General features: G+C 34.9%; 1 protein-coding gene across 7 annotated transcripts in view; it reads right to left on the minus strand.

Annotated features, from left to right (window-relative positions):
• The window catches only part of foxp2.S (forkhead box P2 S homeolog), a 146,310-nt gene that overhangs the window by 7,647 nt on the left and 116,163 nt on the right, over positions 1 to 22,500 (minus strand). For 5 of the 7 annotated variants that reach the window (XM_018255874.2, XM_018255875.2, XM_041588544.1 and 2 more), the window contains 3 exons: positions 20,089 to 20,158; positions 18,688 to 18,851; positions 6,797 to 6,886 (listed from right to left, as the gene is read on the minus strand). In XM_018255874.2, coding sequence (XP_018111363.1) covers positions 6,797 to 6,886; positions 18,688 to 18,851; positions 20,089 to 20,158 — 324 coding nt within the window. The remainder of the gene's footprint in view (positions 1 to 6,796; positions 6,887 to 18,687; positions 18,852 to 20,088; positions 20,159 to 22,500) is intronic. The other 2 variants (XM_041588546.1, XM_041588545.1) reach the window with 1 other exon arrangement.

Raw genomic sequence — 22,500 nt, forward strand, 5'->3', positions numbered from 1 at the left:
TTGGTTATTTAGTCAGAGATAAATGAATGACTTATTATTTATACAGCATATGCAATAACATATTTAATATTTAAATATAATTGATACTATTGTTTTGGTAGTCACCCAGCTTTCTGACAAAAAAAATATTAACAGTTAGGAAAAATATAATTTTGAGGAATGCTCAAAAAACCATTGGTAAATAATCCATATAGTCCCTAAACAGCCCCTGTGTCCAGTGTGATTCAATCACATGCCTTCTTTTTCTATTAACCTCCCAAAATGTATTAAATACAACACAAATAATAAAGTAACACTTCATCCAAAGGGGTGTTACATTGCTGGTTCCATTCACCTATCTTAACACGCTAAGGCCATTTCCATTGTTGTGAGTATCAGTGGCTACCACTAAATTTAAAAAAAAAAAAAAGATAAGATAATTTTCCGTGCTGGAATGAGTCCATCTTTATCCAGATCAATAACCCTCCCCTCATTAATGAGTACTGCATACAATTTTACATAATGATGATTTATTTTTAGGGATTAACAATTAGGTGGCCTGTTGGAGCTCAGAGCAGCCCCTTAGCTCTAACACTTAATCAGAATGCTGTTTAACTCTTGGTTGCTCTGATAAATGTGTCAGTTTGTTGAACCTTTCTCTGAGAGTCAGGAAAGTGTTACATCACTTAAATAAGTCTGAGTCTGAGTTTTGATAACCTACTCCTATGTTTGTGTCTATGGGTATATTAGAGTCGAAAGATGAGATTTTACTTGTATGACAGGCCCACTCATACTATTAAATACAAATATGCAGAAATATTTGGCTAACTTTGCCAGACAAAGCCCCCTGAACCCTCTTTTTATCCACTATTTTATTGGTTTATTTTTTTCCCATAGGACTATATATATAGGATACAATTACTTTACAGTAAAGGTGTCCCTTCTACAGGCCATTTAAATCAATGAAGTGTCAGTAGTTGGAGCCAAAGCCATGATTTTGGCCATGCTTCACTTATAAGTGAAACTATATTTAGCTTGTCTTAGCAGAAATAAAAAGGACATTAGACATTAGACATGTCCTGTATTATCAGACAAATGCAACCCTGATAATACTATTTTTAGTTGCAAATGTTTAAGATTCCTACATTATTAGTGACATCCAAATTAAAGAGATCATAACTCTACCTATGCAGTTATTAAATATTTATAAATTCTACCGTGTTAACAATTGGGGCTTCATGTCTACCAAAACTGTGGCAGCCCAAGCTACTGAATAATACAGAAAATCAGCATCTTTATCTACAGCAAATGTCAAAACACTGACTTAGATGTACATGTCTATTATATACATATACAGAAATCTGTCTGTGGATACAAAATTCTATCTTACATTCCTCTCTAAGATTACAGGCATATCCACCTAGGAAACCTGCAAGCAGAATAAATATCATTAGCATGTCAGACCATGAAACAGAGCAGATAAGAACAAAGTAGCAATTGATGAAGCACATGATAATCACTTTGATATGATGGCATGTGCTCAGAAAATTTCTATGAACATTTAAATACTTATTTGTAGAGCAAAAAAAATCAGCCATACGATATATGAAAAAAACTGTGCCTCACGTCATATATCTTTCATTCATTACTAATATAACATTGATAATAAAAAAAAGTATAGATTTCACTAAGGAAATAAAAATAATTTCATTACAAAAACCTCACTTTGCAGCAATTGAGTATATACATTTCTTAAAAAAGAGACAACTCAGCTTCAAAAGAATACACATGAAAGTGCCACACATCCTGGAACTCACAATTGCACCAGCCTTTTTCCTTTACATTACAGGTAACACATATTTCTCTAACCACTTTCTGCATCTTATGGTTCTGATCATCGGCACTGAGCATCGGCTTCTTTGCTGGGTCCCAGAAGTCCAAGTCTAATGCTGTCCCAGCATTCAGATAGACTGGAAAGTATTTCAAATAATTGCACATAGAAAGGGACAATTTATAGTGGTGTGATATCACACTTTAAGGTCCCCTGCCAGTGAGTGAAAGTGTGAAAAGGCAGTGTTATTAAGTAAGAGATCATGCCCTGATCACATGGGATTTACTTTTTACTGTCTCTCTGATGCATAACATGAAGACTGTTATTGCAATATACTCTCCACTCTGCTATCAACTGCTCTGCCCTATTACCTCACCATTATGCCGTCCCATTCACCCACTTGAATTACAAGAACTTTATAATTTAAGGAATACTTGTTGGACAGTTTATTTCAATAATAATAATAATCATAACAACAATAATAATTTTCAGAATGGAAAATGAAACAAACATTGCAGCTGTAGCTCTTCCTAGCTCATCTTGTAACTTTGTTAAATCATCTTTGCAAGACCAAGACTGTGCACATGCTCAGTGTGGTCGTGGCTGCTGCATGGGGATCGTCATAAATTATCAATACAGCACAAGTCAAATATTATCTGCCAGAAGCCGATACAGCAAGACTGATTAATAATCAGAATATACAGACTGCGCTGGGTCCTGTGTTGTCATGTAATCTAATGTGGATTTTATAGTTTTTGTATTGTTTAATACAAACTATTTCCAACTCTGCATAACCATTGGCTGCAGTAAAATAATCCTTTAAATAGAATCCCAGTTTATCTGTTTACATCTGGCTCAATGATCTTTGTCCCTGCAGCTGGAGTTGGAAACAGTAAAGGGGATGTAAAGGCAAGTAAGCATGGCTGGGAAGTAAGGCTGTTCATAAGTATGATTGTTTCCCTGCAGTGCAGTTAGGGACCATCTGACAATTCCTATCCACAGCAGTAAATGAAGGGAGAATTTTACTGCATACAGTTAGGTTTCTTTTAAAAACGGTACACATTTTTCAAGTATGTTTTAAGTCTATTGTAGATAGGTTTGTTTTTCATTAAAAAAAGTAAAAATTAGATTTTATTTTTTTGCCTTTACATGCCCTTGGGTTAGGTAAGGGTTAGAGTTATAAGCGCCTTACCTATAAAAGGACTCAGAAGGTGTCACTCCAGCCATGCATCAAGCACAGTTGGAAGGTGCGTCAATAGCACTCAATAATGTTTTCAATGTTGCATTTTTTCAAATTGAGTATTTCCAGGCTAGAGGGTAGACTCACATTTTTATGTAAATTGATAGAAGTAACTAGGCACTCCTCCATTTAATATTAACCCCTTTAGCATTTGTTGTTTAACACACTGGTGTAACTATAGAAGAAGCGGGCCTGGTCTGTTTCCTCTATAGTGTTGAAATCCCTCTCCCTGCTGCTTTCTTTTTCTTTAAATTGACTCGCTCCACATTGAGCATGCGAGTGGTGGGAGGGGTAGGGGTCCCTATGCTTGCCGACCCTCTGAATATTTTTTTGGCAGGGGGGCCTGGTGCACTGTTGTTAGACCCCAGGTTTAACAGTTTTAATATGGTTACTGGCTGAAGTTTTGGTGTAAATTATTTATAGAGGTGTGCTGTTCTAATTACCAATTACGAATTATGACTATATTTCTTCAGCAAGAACTGCACTATTTTGCACATAAGAACTACAACAGGGTGCTATACTTACACCAGCTAGTCTACATTCCAGATTTAATATCATTTTTGGTATGACATTATAAAATGATTTAGAAATTTGTTAAAAGTGGCAATATATTTTAGACAATTTTGGTTGTGGCCAAAAGTCTGTCTACTCATCTTCTTTCCATATATTCTTCTGGTGTTAGTTTATGCAAGAGCAAGGTTTTACAAAACACAAGAAAAGTATAATAAATGTTCATATAATCCTAGAAAACAGTCTGATCTTACTATAAGCATACCCCAGATATAAGGGAAGCAGAGTACAAAATAAAGAATCTGCATGATAATAATGCATATAGTCACACTTCTATAATCCCATGCACATGCTGTTACCCTCTATAGCCAGGTTTTAAATGAACATAACATTAACGTTCTTAAATATGTTTCGATCTGACAGCTGAAAGGGATCACAAGGTAAATGGATTGAGACAATTCTGACCTAGCCCCAGGCAGGAAAAAAGAAAACATCAGAAATCTCTCTAAAATGAAAGTTTGTCAGATTTACTACTAGGTTTAGAAAAATAAAGAATATAGCCATAACATGGATATCCAGGAAATGTTTTCCCATGATGTCAGATGCAAAGGTATTTACCCAAATCCCAGGACTGAAGTACTACATTATGTATTATAAAATTACACCTCATAAATATCTGGCTACAATATGAAAACATTTAACAACGTTTTTATTTCCAATAATTGCAGCATGTACAGTATGTTACATAAAAATCTTAAGTAAATGCAGGAAAAGGTTAGCAGTTTTCTGTAACAATTTCTTAAAAGGCATTCCCTGCAAATGTAGTTCTGTAGTCAAATCACTTGATGTTGCCCATTGATACATTGCTCACAGACATGTCTGTTTCATTTGAAATATATATTGAGGAACTACAAACAAAAAACAAAATGTCTGTGCTAAGCTGTTTTAATTTTAATTATGTAAAACCTATAATGGACCCATTATTTAATCACTAGAACATGTAGTATATATTTATAAATGGTTATAGTACCAAGCATGTCCAGCCAATGGCATAGGAAAAAAATCTGCATATTTTATTTGAAGTACCTACCAGTAATTTTTAAATTGGAGAATGTAATAAAAGTCACAAAGAAAAAAAAATGCACAAATAAGAATAAAATCAGCACACAGATGGCACAAAATGACAACCACTACAGAAGGAGGAATTAAAATCAACCTACATCGCTCAGACCTCTCCAGGTTCCACAAGAAAGACCCCATGGATTCACCCCCACGAATTCACCCCCACAAGTGTTATGCAATGTGTATATTAATAACAAGCGTATTACCGACTCCTTTTTCATACTGCCGACTTGCCGTTATCACCGAGACAAATATGCTATTTTTTAAGAGGTGGTGAAAAATGTTCTCAATAAAAAGAAAAATTAAAAAAAAATCCTTAAACTGTTATTACATTGTGAATTTTAATTGCAAACTTTTAAGAAGTTCTTGAAGGTGTTTTAATCTTTTGGAGTAAACATAACAACTTTTTTCAGCAAGAACTCTTATTACAATCACTATGCGCTGCCACAAACTATAACAACATAATAAAGTCATATTATTACTAATCAATAAAATATGTACAGTAAAAAAACAAAAGCCAATCATCTTTACATATTGTTAGAGAGAATTAATACAAATAATGCAAACCTGTTGAACCCTTTAAATGAACAGGGTGAATGCGTTAAGCTCTAAGAATATAGGATGCATGTAAACCTAAATATTTTATTAAAGAGAGTACATATACAGTATTTCAAGATATGGGTCAACTAGTTTGAGTTTAGTGCTGTGCTAGCATTTCTTTGGAGAACTAAATGGAAACAGAATGTAACACACAATTGCACACAAACACATTACAAATGTGTTAAAGCCCAAATTTCCAAAATAATCTGGTACTAAGAACAGAAAACCATTAGCCATGAGGATTTGAATATAGATATGTAAGGTTTGGCTTGGAATGGCTAATATCTCTCCATGGGTAATCTTTAATTTAAGTTACAGTACTTGTGCAATTTATGGAACAAAATATTAGTATGCATTATCAGTTAATCTAGCCCTTTATATAAAACTATACTCTAGCTAGTTACAAGTATGGGGTAGTTTGAAGATGCAGAGAATGGAAATGGAAGGGACCATTTAATGGACCAAGTTGATACCACAAAATGGTGCATTACACAATAAAGAATGATTAAATAAGGTATTTGACTTTTCAGAGGGAAATTTGTTTGCTGATTTGTTACCACAATATGACTAGAGATCACTGAAGTTGAAATGATAAAGGTGGGCAAGGGTATGACATTTTACTAAAATAGGTGCAAATGGTTTATTTGTAAAGGTGTATTATTGTTCTAATAGGTGACCTGACAGGCATCAGAATCAAATAAATTATCCCTTACAAATAGTTAATTTCAGTGTTTGTAAAAATATGTATTTTCTTCTTTATTATTGGTAACTGTAAAATTTAGCACCTCTTCTAAACATTTAAGCTGTCTAATTGCAATGGTTGCTATTGATTATTACACATGGTCGAACTTGGAGGCAGCTTTATTAACATTCAATTTGAGTATTTGAGGGGGTTTTTTTTCAAATTTTCAAATTTGGAAAAAACTTTTTTAAAAATCAAAAATTCAAATTTCTTGCAACTTGTGAAAACTCAATCAAATTTTAAAATAGAGTAAATTTTGAAAATGTACCTTCTATTAAGTTCTGCCAGCTTTTTAATGGATGAATTTCATAATAAAAATGAGCCTGTTAAATAAGTCAGCTATTTTATACTGAAATTGACACTGTTTTTAAGTGTGAAATGCTTTATGCAGCTTTAAAAATATGGCCCTAAATTGCATTATATTTTAGACAATTTTATGTGTACTTGTATTCTCTCCATTAGAAAGTCCATAAGGACCACAATGGAGCTTTATAACTACACAATTTCTTTTCTATTGCTTTTCCATTCCTAAGTGTAACACGAACAGCAACAAATACAGGCATATGTGCACATAACATATTTTATTACAAATATACATATTATTACCTGCTGTATTGATTGGCAAATAACAAATAACTAGAATTTCTTTAGTGCAGATTCGAAACCCATGTTTTTTAATGTGAATATTATTTTATTTTAAAGTTAGTTCTAATGTGCCATTGTTTTTGTTACCCTTCTACCCCATAAGTACATGAAATTATAATCAGCTCACCGTTGTAGGCACTGGAGCAATCTCAAAGTGGAATGACAGGGGACTGGAATGATCCTTTTGTCAAGAGGAGTGACAAGGAACTTGAATGATCTGAAAGTGCAACAACAGGGGACTGGAACAATGTGAAAGGAAAAGATACAGTAATAGCAAAGACCCACACTATGAAGTGCATGGCTATTATACCCCAAAAGACAGAAGGTAACGTTTGAAATGATTAAAGGACTCACAAACAAATTGATGATTTTGATTTTTATAATGTGAAATATCAATTTGTCACAAAACACCAACATTAGAGATGCTGCTTCCATAAATGTCCCATAAATGGTATATAAATTGGAATAAACATGTACTCTTCTCATATAGCTCGAATACTTACAAAGAATGAAGTAAATGTGAAAAAAATCGAGTATGTAACACATAATGGTAGGATTAACTTGTATTAAAGAAAAATGTGTAACTCCTGTAATTCCCTGTTATATTCTGTAATAAGTACAGGGTCTTTTTCTTATATCATTTTTTGCATTCTAACATGTATTTATAAGTAGACAAATTACAATTACAAAAGACATAATCAATATTCTAGTACACTGTAGATAGATGATGTGCATTATCTGGAAATGGTTTATTAAAAAAGTTCTGAAATACAGGAATGCCAAGAGTCCTATTTAAAGGGAAATTCCACTCAAAAACTTCAATTATGGTTACAAATCAAACCATTTAATCCATTTTAAAATATTTGTTAGTTACTTGTAATTGTGTCTATTGGAAAGATTTTTTTTGGAGAGAAGATTGCTTTTAAACAAAGAATCCTAATTAAACAAAAACTTTTCAGTTTTAACAAAATTGTTCTCCTCTGTAATAAGATTCTACAGGGTAATTGAATGATAACTGAACATGCATATATGGTATAACTTTCTTATTGGACCTTTGTCATATTTAAATGTTGTTTAGTAGCCTTAGGACACGGTGCTACAAAGTATGTTAAAGGGCTTATCTAGAAATCGCCAGCCCTAACCATTGAAGACAATGAATCTTATAAAATTTGTAGAATATATCATCATCATCATCATCATCATTTATTTATATAGCGCTGTCAAGATACGCAGTGCTTTACTGCAGTTATAGCAAACAGGGAATAAATGGTGGCTAACAGACAAGGATTACAGAGTACAATAGGGTTTACAAACTAAAAGGTTAGGGTACAATTGAGACATTAGGATTATATAAACACATTGTCATTTTTGATACAGCAATGATTAATTAAGGTACAACGAATAGGCCTCTTTAAACAGATGGGTCTTTAAGGAGCGCTTGAAAGTTTGGAAGGAAGGAGAAAGTCTGACAGCTTGTGGCAGAGAGTTCCAGAGAAAAGCAGAAGCCCGAGAGAAGTCTTGTAGACGAGAATGGGCAGAAGTGACCAGAGGAGAAGTGAGGCGAAGATCAGAAGCAGAGCGTAGGTTTCGTGAAGGAGAGTATTTGGAGATTAGAGATGAAATATAGGGAGGGGTTTCATTATTAAGGGCCTTGAATGTGAGTGTAAGTAATTTGAATTTGATTCTAGAAGAGATTGGGAGCCAGTGAAGGGACATACATATGGGAGCAGCTGATGTTGAGCGGCGAGCTAGATGAATGAGTCTAGCGGCCGCGTTTAGAACAGATTGGAGTTGTGAAAGGTGACTTGTTGGAATACCTGTGAGGAGTAAGTTGCAGTAATCAAGGCGGGAGATGATGAGAGACTGAATCAGTGTTTTAGTTGATTCTGAACTGAGATATGGTCGTATTCGAGCAATGTTGCGCAGTTGAATACGGCAAGATTTTGCAAGTGTTTGAATGTGTGGTGAAAAAGACAGATGAGAGTCTAAGATGACTCCTAGGCAGCGTGCCTGTGTGGTGGAATGAAAGGTGGTGTTGTTTACGGTGAGTGATATCTGAGGGACAGGGGAAGATCTTGGAGGAAATATGATGAGTTCTGTTTTAGAAAGGTTCAGTTTCAGGTGGCGCTGTGACATCCAGGAGGAGACAGCAGAGAGACAGTCTGTGACTTGGGAAAGGACAGAATTAGAAAGATCAGGAGTAGACAAGTAGAGTTGGGTGTCATCAGCATAAAGGTGATACTGAAGTCCAAATGACTGAATGAGTTTTCCTAGTGAAGTTGTATAGAGCGAGAACAGCAGGGGGCCAAGAACAGAGCCTTGAGGAACTCCAACAGAGAGTGGGAAAGTAGTAGAAGTAGAGTCAGAGAAGGAAACTTTAAAGGAACGGTCAGACAGATAAGATGTAAACCATGAAAGAGCAGTGTCCCGAATGCCAGATGAGTGTAGAATGTCAAGGAGGAGTGTGTGGTCAACTGTGTCAAAGGCTGCAGAGAGATCTAGAAGGATTAGAATGGAATAATGACCTTTAGACTTTGCCAATAGAAGATCATTGGTTACTTTGGTGAGGGCAGTTTCAGTCGAGTGTGATGGGCGGAAGCCAGATTGCAAGGGGTCGAGGAGGGAGTTGTGAGTGAGATGCTGGATCAGGCGTTTATAAACAAGCCTTTCTAGTAATTTGGAGGCGAATGGAAGAAGGGAGACCGGTCGATAGTTAGTGGGAGAGCTGGGATCAAGGGAAGGTTTTTTGAGGATAGGAGTGATTAGTGCTTGTTTGTATAATGATGGAAAGGTACCAGTAGAGAGTGAAAGATTGAATAGGTGGGTAAGTGCAGGAGAGAGTGTATCAGAGATTGGGTGGAGAAGGCGAGAGGGTATGGGGTCAAGGGAGCAGGTGGTGGGTTTTGAGCTGGCTAGAAGTTTGCTGACTTCATCTAGAGTTGCAGGGGTGAAGGAGTGCAAAGTAGATGTGAGTGGACTGCACGTTGGTCTGAGATTGTTGTCGGACGGTATGCTCAGCCTAATGAGATCGATTTTTTCATTAAAGAAATGAGCAAGGTCTTGGGCAGTAACATTAATAGGTGGAGGAGGTGGAGGGGGGCATAGGAGTGAGTTAAATGTGGCAAACAGCTGCTGTGGTTTGGAGGACATAGTAGATATTAGATAAGAGAAGTAATGTTCTTTGGCTAATGATAGAGCTCGGTTATAGCAAGAGAGCATGAATTTGAAGTGGATGAAATCAGGATCAGTTCGTGACTTTCTCCACCGTCGCTCAGCTGATCTACTACATCTTCTGAGGTACCGTGTTACACTAGTGTGCCAGGGTTGGGGTTTAGCTGGCCGGCTGTGACGGGTGGTAGAAGGTGCAAGGGAGTCAAGTGCTGTTGAAAGGGCATCATTGTAGAGAGAAGCTGCCATATTGGGACAGGAGAGAGTATTAATATGAGATATGGATTGTGCTGATACTGTTGATATGACTGATGCGCTGCATTGTAGAGGCTACTATAATGTATTATATAATTTGCAGTGATTCTGCACACTTTAGAGTAGATTGCAATATAAAAATCTTTGGGATAAGACTCCTGGTAGCTGAAAGGCACTAGGACACTTTCTCACTATGCTTTATATATTGTAGACCAGAGCCTCTCAAACTGAGGAGCTTGTTTTTTTGGAAATAAGGTACACATAAGGTACTGCTAGTTAGAGTAAAATTCAGGGTAAACATTTTCTTGCTGTACTTGATTACCCTAGAACTATAGCACACTATAACAACAATGTTGTATATATATATATATATATATATATATATATATATATATATATATATATATTTCTAACTTTATTATGACATTTAAGGGTTCAAATATATCTGGCATGGCATTTAAATAAAGGTGCCATGGTTAAAATTTGTATACGATACAAATGGAAAAAAAACTTATAACACTTCTTTTTTATCCCTCCTATAATGAAAAATAGCTGCACTCACTTACTGGAGTAAAAGCCTGGGTGCACACTGCAGAACAGTCATATAGAATATCATGTAAAGCAAGGCACTCACAGGACTTAAAATATGGTGAGAAAGAGATAAAGTGTATTTATTATTCCAATGAAACGATATATATATGAAAATACATTAAAACATCTTCTTGTTAAAGGGTATTGCACACTGATCAGTCTCTTAAGATCATGCATCCAAGAAATTCAACTGAGAGAATGGTTTGTGAAATGTTTGTTACAGTTAAGTACAATACCCAGGGTATGTGATGGATTACAATTTTCTGTAGCTGTATCTTTTGTTCTCATGCAGGACAGAGAAAATGACAACTTTTAAAGTAAAAAAATTCCCTGCATAATGCGGTATTAGATAACTACTTTCTCCGCTGAGGCATGACTTGAAATGGAATTCAGAAAAATCAGTTGTCAATGCACAAAGTAGGAGGAAACTGCTAGGGAACATATTATTCCCACAATTGCAGATCATAACACTATTTGATTGCTTTCACATAACAAGATGGGAGGGATATCCTTATCAGTAGTAAAGAGCAATTTATAGCAATCACAGATTCTACATTGGAATGCATTTTAAGATACAACTGGCTTATCTGAACCTCAGATGCATCATCTGTTTCTGGACAGGATAATAGACAGGCAATGACAGTTACACAATATAAATCATTTACTGCAAAATAATGGAAGAAGATGAAGGTAAAAAGACTTTTAAGAAGTAAAGAACACAAAAAGTCTTTAGGTTCAACAAACTAAATTGCTGTAAAAAAAGACTTGTTTCAAAATGCTGGTATACTGTGAGAAGGGTAGAAGATTTAACAAATATATATATAATATACAAACATATTTTCATATTGTTAATTGACATTCATCTCCCTTTTGATAAAAAGAAAGAATGTTATTCTAAATTAACAATGATGAAAATTAGAGTATACAAAGAGTCACTGCCCATTCTTACTATTAACCTTCAATGAAGTGATATATTTAATAAAAATTTCACTGATAAACACAACAGATAAGGGTAAAGACTCTCTGATTGCCCTTTGAAAATAGTTTTTATGACTTTTGTATAAGAGAGAAAAGTAACAGGGAGGCACATTTATCAAAGGTTGCATTATGAATTCATGTGAATTTTTAAAAACTCCCATAAAAGTCCAAAAGTGCTGTACAAAACCAAAATGTGGCACAACAGGAAATGGCATACAGCAAATATAACTTCTTTGGTTGCAGTTCACCAAAAATATGTGCAAACTGTATCATCTGTCATAGCAGTTTTTGAAGTCATAGCAGTGCCACTTACAACAAAATCTGTATATTGTATTTACTTATTGTATTATACCCCTTCCTTTGTGTGGGAAGTGTAGAGATATTAATTGAAATGTGAATTTCTCCAGCATTTTTTTGTTTTAAATTAAAGGATAGTTCTGGTGGCTCTAGGAATGTTCTTACTGATGAACTGCTGCATGAGAACCTTAATATACAGTACTGTAATAATTATGAATGTGAGAGCAATGCTGCTTTCAGAATGTTAATATAAAATAGTTATATGTCTATTTTCCTCAAGCACATTGTCTACCTGAAGGTCATGAAAAATATATTACATTTTATATTACAATATAAATTCTATCATTTTATTACAAAATACATGCACTTTCCTAATAAAAATTGGTTGTGGTTTTTTTCGTGCTTTGATTTTTGAAAACATATGTTAAGAGTATAAATGGAAGAAAGCAGGTATAAGGTGTTGTCATTGTTTTCATTGCTCTAAATGATTTTGGGGGGGGGGGTTAAATCAACAATAGCTCTAACACCTTTCTCCTGAATAATTATGCACTGTCAATCCTTTCTGTTGTTGTCTCCAATCCTTATTTAAACCAAAAAGTGTATATGTTTTTTGTCAGCACTGTCTGAGTTTCTGGGTTATTTTGACCTTAATTTATATATGATAGGACATGGCTTGAGACATCATACTCTTTGCTTCCCTTGCGAAGACAACTCATTAGTACGGGTTATGTGATCTTTTTTATTGAGATTGGATTGACTGGTATTCACATCCTTAAGTGCAAGTACTATACAAATGACGAAGGTTTAGGGAGTGTGTCCATATATTGCTGTTTGTCTAGAGCACAAATGGCCACTGATATATTGAAGATTACAAAGTACCTTTGACTGATAAAATCAGATGACAATGAGTTGCTCAGTTGCTCTAGTTGTTGACATACCAACATACAGTATGTAGACATCAATCAGCCATCAGAAATGCCAGAGACTGCACTGTACTATTCCTACTATATCCATTTGATCAGATAGAAGGGCTATTCCATTAGGCATCTGGATGGTTACATCATACAAAGGTGGTTTGCTCAGTGGGAATACATAAAATGGAAATTGGAACAGTGGCTACACTATATTTCACACATAGTGGAAGTTAAAGCTTTTCTTCTGCTTAATATAATATACTGTTAAGTTTAATAAATTTGTGTGCACTTTTGAATGTGAATTATATGCTGGTATATGTGGCATGATGTGGTTAATATTGTTCAGCTGGTGCTGGGCAAGTTATTCCCTTTCTGTCAAAAAATATCAAGAAAATATATGTTACACAGCAATGCTGGGATACAGCTGCAAGCAAGCAACATGGAAGGGGGTAAAATTCAAGCTATTTTTTTAATTCGAATGCAAACTTTGACAGGTAAAATTTTTTGAGGTTCTATAGAAGTCAGTGGGAGCTGCACTAGTCATTATTGGATCGATTTTAATCAATTTGAACGTTTGGAGGTTTTTAGATATTTTTTTACTAGGCATGTTCAGCAAACTCTAACTTGTAGAGGTTTTGGAGGTATTCATATATTTTTTTTTTCATATTTTTTATATTCAGATAGTTTACTAAATTCCATAACATTCATGGTTCTAGAGTTTGTGAGTTTACATGTCATTTCAAAAATCTCTAAAACCACTAAAATATGACCTTTAATAGGCCTCTAAGTTTATGGATAAGATGAAAATCAAGGGGAAGATTGATGATAAAAGGGGAGATGGAGTGGTAGAGGAAGGAAATCCCTTTTCATACAGCGGAGCTTATTTCTTAAGGAATTGCAGCTAATAATCTGGTGCAACTGAATGTATACGCCAGGTGAATGTATGCGCACATAAAAGATTATTTTTGTGAAGGTTTTGTTTATGTACATGTATGCACAAGTCTTGCAGAAACACACATATGATTGGTTGCTTTGGGTTACAAGATGCGGGCAAACTCTAGACCTTTGATTACATCATCCAAATATAATCATATAATCCCCAGAATACAGTACATTGGACACACACAATTTGCTGTAATCTGTAATTTGTGCTGTTGATTTTGTGTTGGCACGGTGTATCTTATAAAACATGTACTGCATGCATAAAATGTTTGCAAATGGGTTTTATTAATACAGAATGGTTCATGTTGTGAAAAAAAATGTTGGTGTATGTGTTGTAACTCTTGTTTGCTCTTTAAACTTTTATTGTCTTAGTAAACCATACATAAAGAAGGTATTAACATACCCAGGAGAGCTCTTAGAAGTAAAAAGCAAATACAGGATGCCTCAAGCTACCCAGTGCATGGTTCACTGCAAAAAGCATTAGGAAACAGGAACTTTAGTGGGGTTGCTCACTTTTCTTATTTCAGAGTGGAGACAATCTCAAGAGCTTTTTATTCATGTTCTGTCAGTGCCATGTTTTATTACTTCTTTTGTAGTATTTAATACCTCTACAGACATACTAAAAAGACAAAGCTTTAATTTTAGAAACTGCATAGACAGAGAATAGGATAAAATGCCCAATGAACCCACATTGCCTTTTGGAAAATATTACATGGATGAATTATGGGAATTGCTTCATGTTTAGATAATAGGCTAAATCTGTTTGATGTGTCGGTGTATTTTTAATGTCTACCCATTTAAAATAGTGCTATATACACATTATCTTTAAAAACCAATGGGAGTTTTATAAAACAAATACAGTAAACTCTCTACAGTTTTTGACAAAAAGAAATGTTAAAAAAGACTGTTGGTATTATCATTGTGATCCTGATGCCTTTACTGTTGAAATACAACCCACTATGGTTGGTTGTAATACCTCAATGTAATTTGCACTTAAGAGATTTTTTTTGCTAGTATTGCGACAAATTAGGAGTCAATGCTGCAGCCACATTTTTACCACTTTTGCTTTAACATAATGTTGATTTAAAAAAAAGATATATATTTTTTTCCATCTGACATTTTGCTAACTTATGCACACTCGCATGGCCTATGTATTATGCTGGAAGCAATGGTCAGGAATGATTACACCCAGAAACTGAATGACACATGTGGAAACCAGAGGAGAAATGTTACAGCTTCTCTCTATTATAATGAAGCCTTAAAATCATATCTCCAAGGTACACATTTTGCAATTTAGTAAACAGGAAAGTACCCCATTTGACATCATTGATTAAGGCCAGGCATTTCTAATGCTTCATACACATTTTTGAAATCCACAATGCATGAATTTTTAATAATTCCACTCTTACAGTCCCATTATAAAGATGGTAGGGGAAAGATTTTAGAGTAATTAATGATATAGTTAGCTGCTAAATATTAATAGAAATCGTAGTTCTGCATAAAATATAACATATAAACCTTGCCAATACAGACACACCAGTAATTAAAGTTGAATATATAATTCAATAAGACAGGAACCAAAGTTGCAGTTTTCTAGGCTCGATGTAAACTGTGGGTAATAGTTTAAGTTGTATTTTACAGTTTTAATAAAAAGGCAATGCACTTAATTTAGAGCAAGTTCAGAGCTGGTTTAAAGATCATAATCAGCCAGATAATGACTATGTACATTCCTGGCCTATTTTATGGATATTGGCTCAATAAGGAGGATTTGCTTCTTTTGTATCCCTAGCAGTTATAGGGACAGGACAGTAATAAAGAGAATACCTCCACATGTGATTTAATTAGAAAATTCAAGTTTATAATTTGCAAGATTCAATAAATTTTCTTTTCAATTGATAGTAAATGCAATATGTTTTGTTGAAATAGCTAAAATCATACAAGTAAAAAATATGTACAGTATATATGTATATAACAGAGGCAGTCCAACTGTAGCCCGCTGGCTGTTTCTGAACTCCACCCCCCATGATCGTCAGTGTGCAAGAGATGATGTAAATAGTGAAAAATAGAGATCCATTAGATTGCATTACCTGATTCACAAAGGGTATCACTTAGACAAATACATTAGAATACATTATAGACATATAGAATATATATAGATACATTGCTATCATTCTTTTTATTATACAGAAATACATTTAGGTATGAGAGGCCTCTCATTTAGACTTGAGAAAACTGTAATGACCTATTCCCACAATGACTTTAAGAGAGGTTTGGAAGTCTTCTTCAATTGGCAAAACATCCAGGGCTTCAGGTGTTTATGTCTGTGCTTAATGGATGTTTGTCTTCTATTAACCCAAATCAAACTACCGGTACGTTAATTTATTTTGGTACAAAGTATTGCTGCAAGCTGTAGCACAAATATTTTAGACTGATTTAAAAAACTTGGTTCCATACTAGAAGATTATTCACAACAGGTTATGAATATCACCACTGTGATATCTAGACTGGGTTTTACCTGTTGATATTATAATGAGTAACTGTACAAATGATAACAGGTTTCTTTTTACAAAGCTTGTATACATGATCCTGGCAACTTAAGCTCAAGGACAATGCTAAACAGTCTATTCACTCACAGAATTATCGATTGCTCAGTTTAAAAATTACAAATATGGCAGACATAGATACAGTAGTAGTAGAATAGTATAGAAAGGCCTTTTTAAAGTTCTTTTTTAAAGCATAACTAGACTGGATGTAAAATTGAGAGCACATTGAAGTCTTTCACTAATTTTCTTGCTACCATACATTGTGTTAGCAACTTATGGTTAGCCTCAATGGGTCCCTTCACTCTGCTCTTTTGAATTGTAAGAAGTCTGTGTTTACGAATTTACACTAGCCTGGACTTGGTAGTAATTAGAGTTTTTCCAGTGAGTTGCACTAAATAAAGGCCTTCAGCCAAAGAACTTTGCTGCTAATGTTATCATTAAAGTTGCACACATTGGGACTGTGACTGGAATTGTCCGCTACAACTGACACACATTTAATCAAATTTGCCCCTGATTTGTGGGAAATTATTGCATTGTGAGTAAAAATAATGGTTCTGAAAAATGCCCATTTACCATAAGGCTGTGTTCATAAATAAGCCCTATTATGCATTGCATGAAATAAACACAATGATATTTTTTTACAGTACATAATACATATAGAAATGTATCCTACTCCCATATAACCCTGGAAAGGGTATAGGAGGTCTACTAGTATACTAGTCTACTAGTATTAATTTGCAACATTATTTTTATGATAAAGATTTGATAAATATCCCCATTTATTTCTAGTGTTCCCCTAACAGCTGTATTCTTGAAACATCACATCATTTTATGGTCTTTTGAACCCTTTGAATTGTATCTTGCATTTACTTCTTTCAAATAAGGGTTTAAATCAATGGTACACTGCCATCATTCAGACTCAATCAGGAGCCCCGGTTTGACTTGTCACTACTTCTTGACTATGGTAACCCGATTAATGAATGGAACAAGATATCAACTGTGGTCTATGTTTTCTTTCACTCACACTCCACATACTACAATGTTCTGTTAATAAACACTTTATTTTGGTATAACCCAGCCAAAATACACCCCTCTCAAAAGTGTCATACCTAAAAATCATTATTCATACTCTCATTTTGTAATTTTATCTCATCTTGGACTGAAGAAATATCTTAATAACCGGCATACCTGGTTCACGTTTTTTTATTCTTATGTTTGCATTTAGGATTTCATGGTCTTATTAATTCCAGCACATGGTATAGGGACAAAAGACACAGACAGGCTGTTAAAATGTGTTTAATGGATAAAATCCATCATACAAGCCATATGTCATAACTCTTGCAGCTATAGAGAAAAACTTCAGTGTAGTCCCCTAGACATGCCTTATAAAAAAATTAATTAACCATTTTGTTTTTTATTCCCATCTTTTTTTCATACCACTTTGTGAACTTTAATTTCTTTGCTGTCTAAATTTTTCTAATTTGCTTGAACAGGTCAACCAAGGTCTCTAGTAAACTAATGATGTAAATTATGGTGTTTGGGTGGTATAGAACTAAAATACACACTTGCATTAATTAAAAATAGTTTTTTTTATAAAAAAAAAGGATAATTTCTTTAGGGAACTTGATGCATAAAATCATGAGCAAGAAGAAATACAGATTTATATGAATGTCATAAATGACACTGCTTGGTTTATAGGCCCCTTAGCTTTGTTAGTGTTATAGCTTTTCTTTACTGGGTTGTTCATTCATGAAGAAGTTGTTAATAATGGCTTGTAATAATGAAGAAATAACACTGAACTGAAAACTGCAAAGATTTGTAAAGATGCCTTTTAGAACAAGTTAAATATCAATGGTTATTATGCTCTCAAGATCTACAGATGGTATAGATATTTGTATATATAGTTATACAGTATTTGCAAGTGTATAGAAAATCTGTGTGTGTGTGTGTGTGTGTGTGTGTGTCTGAAAGAGAGAGTTTATGGATAGGACTGTGTGTGTGCGTGCAGAGCTAAGTCTATTAACATATGAATGTAAACAAAAGAGTAAGAAATAAAACCAAAAAAACAAGTTATATAAAGATCTGATTATACTATGCAGTCATCTCTGACTATAAATGGCCCATTTATGAGGCCCTGAACAAGCAAATTTATGGTTTCAACTGTAAACCAAGGTAACAAAACAGAACTTGGTGTAATCAGTGTGCTTGGGGTAATGTGGTGTTCCCAAGGGCCAATCAGTTAAGCCCAGGTTCAAACATAAATTTGGTTTAAAGGCTTTTGGGAATCTGCATGTATATATGTACTGCTGGAACTCAGTTAAAAAACTTACATGTGTGGCTGTGGTGAGCAGCCGGGACTGCTGTTTCCATTGCTGTCAATGTGATCCAGTGAACCATTGAGGTCTTCGTGCACTGCCTGCAGTAAGCCAGTGGATGCATTGCTTAACAAGCCTGTGTTACTTAACAAGGGTAAACTGCTTTCTGCCAATGCAGCCTGAAACAAAATACAAAGCAGGTGAATTTATTTTTTATGTAGCATTTGAATAACTAATATTTTCTGATCAAAAATTGTTAATTTTCTCAACTCATTTCTTTGGCAACGAATGCAGTACTGTGACCAAACTTTGTGTAACATATTTATCTATGTCAGTGCTTGAAATCTATGCCATGCATAAAAATATCCATTCACTACGAAATAAACGTTGGCAAAAAAACAGGTGATTGCATTTTCCACTTAAAATAGCACCGTCTTTTGTATTTAAATTTATCCTATAATATAATGACATTTATTTTAAGCTAATAAAGGCTTCTATTCATCTGTTCTGTCCATAAACAAAACACCAATGTCAAAGTTTTGGGCCTATACAAGACCCTTTGTCAAACCCGGAAACATTGCCATTATTATGAGCTAAATAAATAATTCACAACTGATTTTACAGCATCAGATGTGCCATTGGTGTTTTGTTTGTGGATACTATTTTGGGCCCTTGGCAGTTTTTGGGGCCATACACCTAGAGGCACCTGACTGGAAGCAGCACTCCATTTCAGTACTGTTCTGTCCATAGGCTAATGGCTGTAACAGGAAAAGTAGCCTAAGCTTATATATTGTTGATTTAATTACTGTTAGTCCTTGAAAATAACAGTAAATAGAAATACATTTCTATTTTATTAGAATAACTTAGAAGAAGAAGTGAATATGATGTTGTAAATTACCTTCTTGAAACAATTGTACGTTGCTAGGCTGCACATTTGATTTAGCATTCTTCAGTCTTATTGTTTAATGATTTGCTGCAAATACTAGATTTAGACAGAGAACAATATACCACACTCTAATATGAAGCTTTAGTATGTTATTTATTTTCTCCTTTTATGATGATCTATGAAATAGTATAGTGCAGTGCTCAGGTTTCAGTGGGTCTGGAAACCTTACAATAAATTTAGTATGCATGGTGCACAGACCATTAATCTGTGAACGGGTTAATTCACATTTAACCATATTTGCACATGCTTCTAGCTATTCATTTTAAGAAAACATGAGTGTTCCTAAATTTGCCACAGGGTGTCCTTCTTGCCACTTCACATCAAAAGCAATAAACTGTGGAGCCAGTGCATCTAGCACTTCTAAGCAATCCAATATATTGCATTGATACAATTGTTAAAGTAGAAAAAGAAGCAGACAATAAAATAGTGTTTCTCTATAAACAAAGCAGATTAAAATATCATTGTCTTACCTGAAGGCTTGCATTAAGAGCTGCACCATAGCCTAAGCTGGTTGGTATGTTTTTTACCAATGTCGGACTTCTGCAAGAAAGATTTGTAAATTAAAATAAATTCAAGAGGGGCTATTGCACAGCTGGTTAGTGCTCTAATTTTTATGTCTGGGGAGCAGCATCCAGAATGACTGCATCTCCGACAAAATTATTCCAGTATTCTCACGTGACTTCACTTCACCAGTAAAAAATAGAGCGAAGTGTAATTCTAAATAATAAATTCAAAAAACTGCTCATAAATTCAACAACATAAGGCAAATAACTGATTTGCTAAGGCATGAAAGTAAATATTTACAGCGTAACATAACCTATGTTTATGGCACAGCAGGTGCTGTGAATATTTTCTGCAGTGGGAATGGAAGAGCATTTGTTGAAACTTATGCAGGATATCAATAAGTATCTGGAATGATGGATCTTGCAACATGGTTAATCGTGCTAAGTAACTATTATCAAGTACACTAAAGGACCTGTAACAATTTCTCGTTTGTCTCATTCTAGCATCGCTGAAAGGGCTGTATTGGCCACTTTCCTACTATATATATATTCACCAATACAAACTTAAAATACTTGTCTTTTTATACAGGTGGCACATTCTCCTGAAGGTCTTCTGTATGGTAGTTCCTCTCCCCAGACCCTCCTGCTACATTAACTTTATTGCCTGCCACAAATGAGAGAAGGTGTCTGGGGGAAGGGATAAAAAGGGTAGGACCTGCATGTGCTGAGTCCCCACCCAAAATCTTCCAGTTGGTCCAGTACACACAGTTCCTCCCATTTGCAATGGGTGATGATGAAGTAAATATGGAAAATGCGCTGGGGAAGGAGCCCTTTAAAGGTACACCACTGGCATACAGACATTTTATTACACCTTCCCTTTCCTTTGAAATGATTTTAAAGATCAAAATTAAAAAACTTAATTCACAAGAATAATATCCTTCTAAAAAAACTTCATAAATCATCTCGTTCATAGTTTACCTTCACAGAGGTTAAAAAGCTGCCAACAGACCGAGTCGGCAACTTATTGGCCCATGTGGAAGGCCATCTGACGGGCTTTCCCAATCAATATCTTGCCGAAAGTTGGCCAGATCTTGATCGGACAGGTTAAAAAATCCCATCAGATCGCGGCCGCATATGTGCGTTATGCGGTCCCGCCATCCGACCGCCCATTCCTGCCCCAATGATCGGATCAGCCCGATATCGCCCACTTCAATGTGGGTATATCAGGGAGAGATCTGCTCGTTTGGCGACATCGCCAAACGAGCGGATCTCTACGTCTATGGCCACCTTAAGTTTAAAAACCTGTTAGAAGTACAGTTACAAGGGCTCCATTTTGCACCACAAAAAAGTTGCTGGATTAGCTGTATGTAGAAAACCTGCCTAAAAACACCATTGTACAAGTACATTTACATGCAACAGTCTTTGCATGGAGTTGAATAACAGTGTAAATTGTGGCATAATTTAGGCATATGCACTTTTAGAAGAAAGTGCACCACAGCTTTTACACAGGGCAATAAGCAACGCCCCAATGACTGCATGGTTAAGTTTTTTGAAGTAATAACTGATTACTGCCTTGGGCTACTTATCTAGGGCTTAGGCCTTGCAGTTCATATTATTTCCATTTGGAGATGGTTTGGTTGTTGAAGATTTTAATTCTACATTCTTCACATAAATAGAAGTAATCTCTCTGTGAAATAGCTATAAACTATGGATAAGTTTACCTCAACATCAGAGGCGATGCACAGGAATTATTCAATAAAAAAGAATTAGGTTTTCATTCCAGGCCATCAGAACAAGTGTTCATGTAGAATATTTTTTCTTTTAAATCTGCTTTTTGTTACAGTTGGTGCATGTTGGAGGCTCAAACTTTTTACTGATTATATTGATGTTAGTTTCAGTGTTGTTATGCAACAATACACATGTTTTTTCCATTGTGTTCTTTTGTCAAGTGTTACGTCATGTTGAAATGATATATAATGACTATTATAGCTTTTAGCTTCAGCTCTGTATAACTCATGACTTTGCAAAGACTCAGCACCTGAACACTATACAGCCATACAGCTGCTAATTTTACAGTTATTACTCTTATTACAAGTATGGGATCCATTACCAGGAAAACTGTTATCCAGAAAGTTCAGAATTACGAAAAAGGCCATCTAGCACAGACTCCATTTTATCCAAAATATAAACATTTTTAAAAATGATTTCCTTTTTTGTGTAATAACAAAACAGTTTTATTTATTGAAAACAGAACCAGCCCACTGAGTTTATTTAATGTTTACATTATTTTCTAGAAGACATAAGGTATGAAGATCCAAATTAAGGAAAGATCCATTATCCCAGGTCCCAAGCATTCTGGATAACATGTCCCATACCTGT

The sequence above is a fragment of the Xenopus laevis genome, chromosome 3S (assembly GCF_017654675.1).
Source record: "Xenopus laevis strain J_2021 chromosome 3S, Xenopus_laevis_v10.1, whole genome shotgun sequence".
In the NCBI taxonomy this organism is placed as follows: Eukaryota; Metazoa; Chordata; class Amphibia; order Anura; family Pipidae; genus Xenopus; species Xenopus laevis.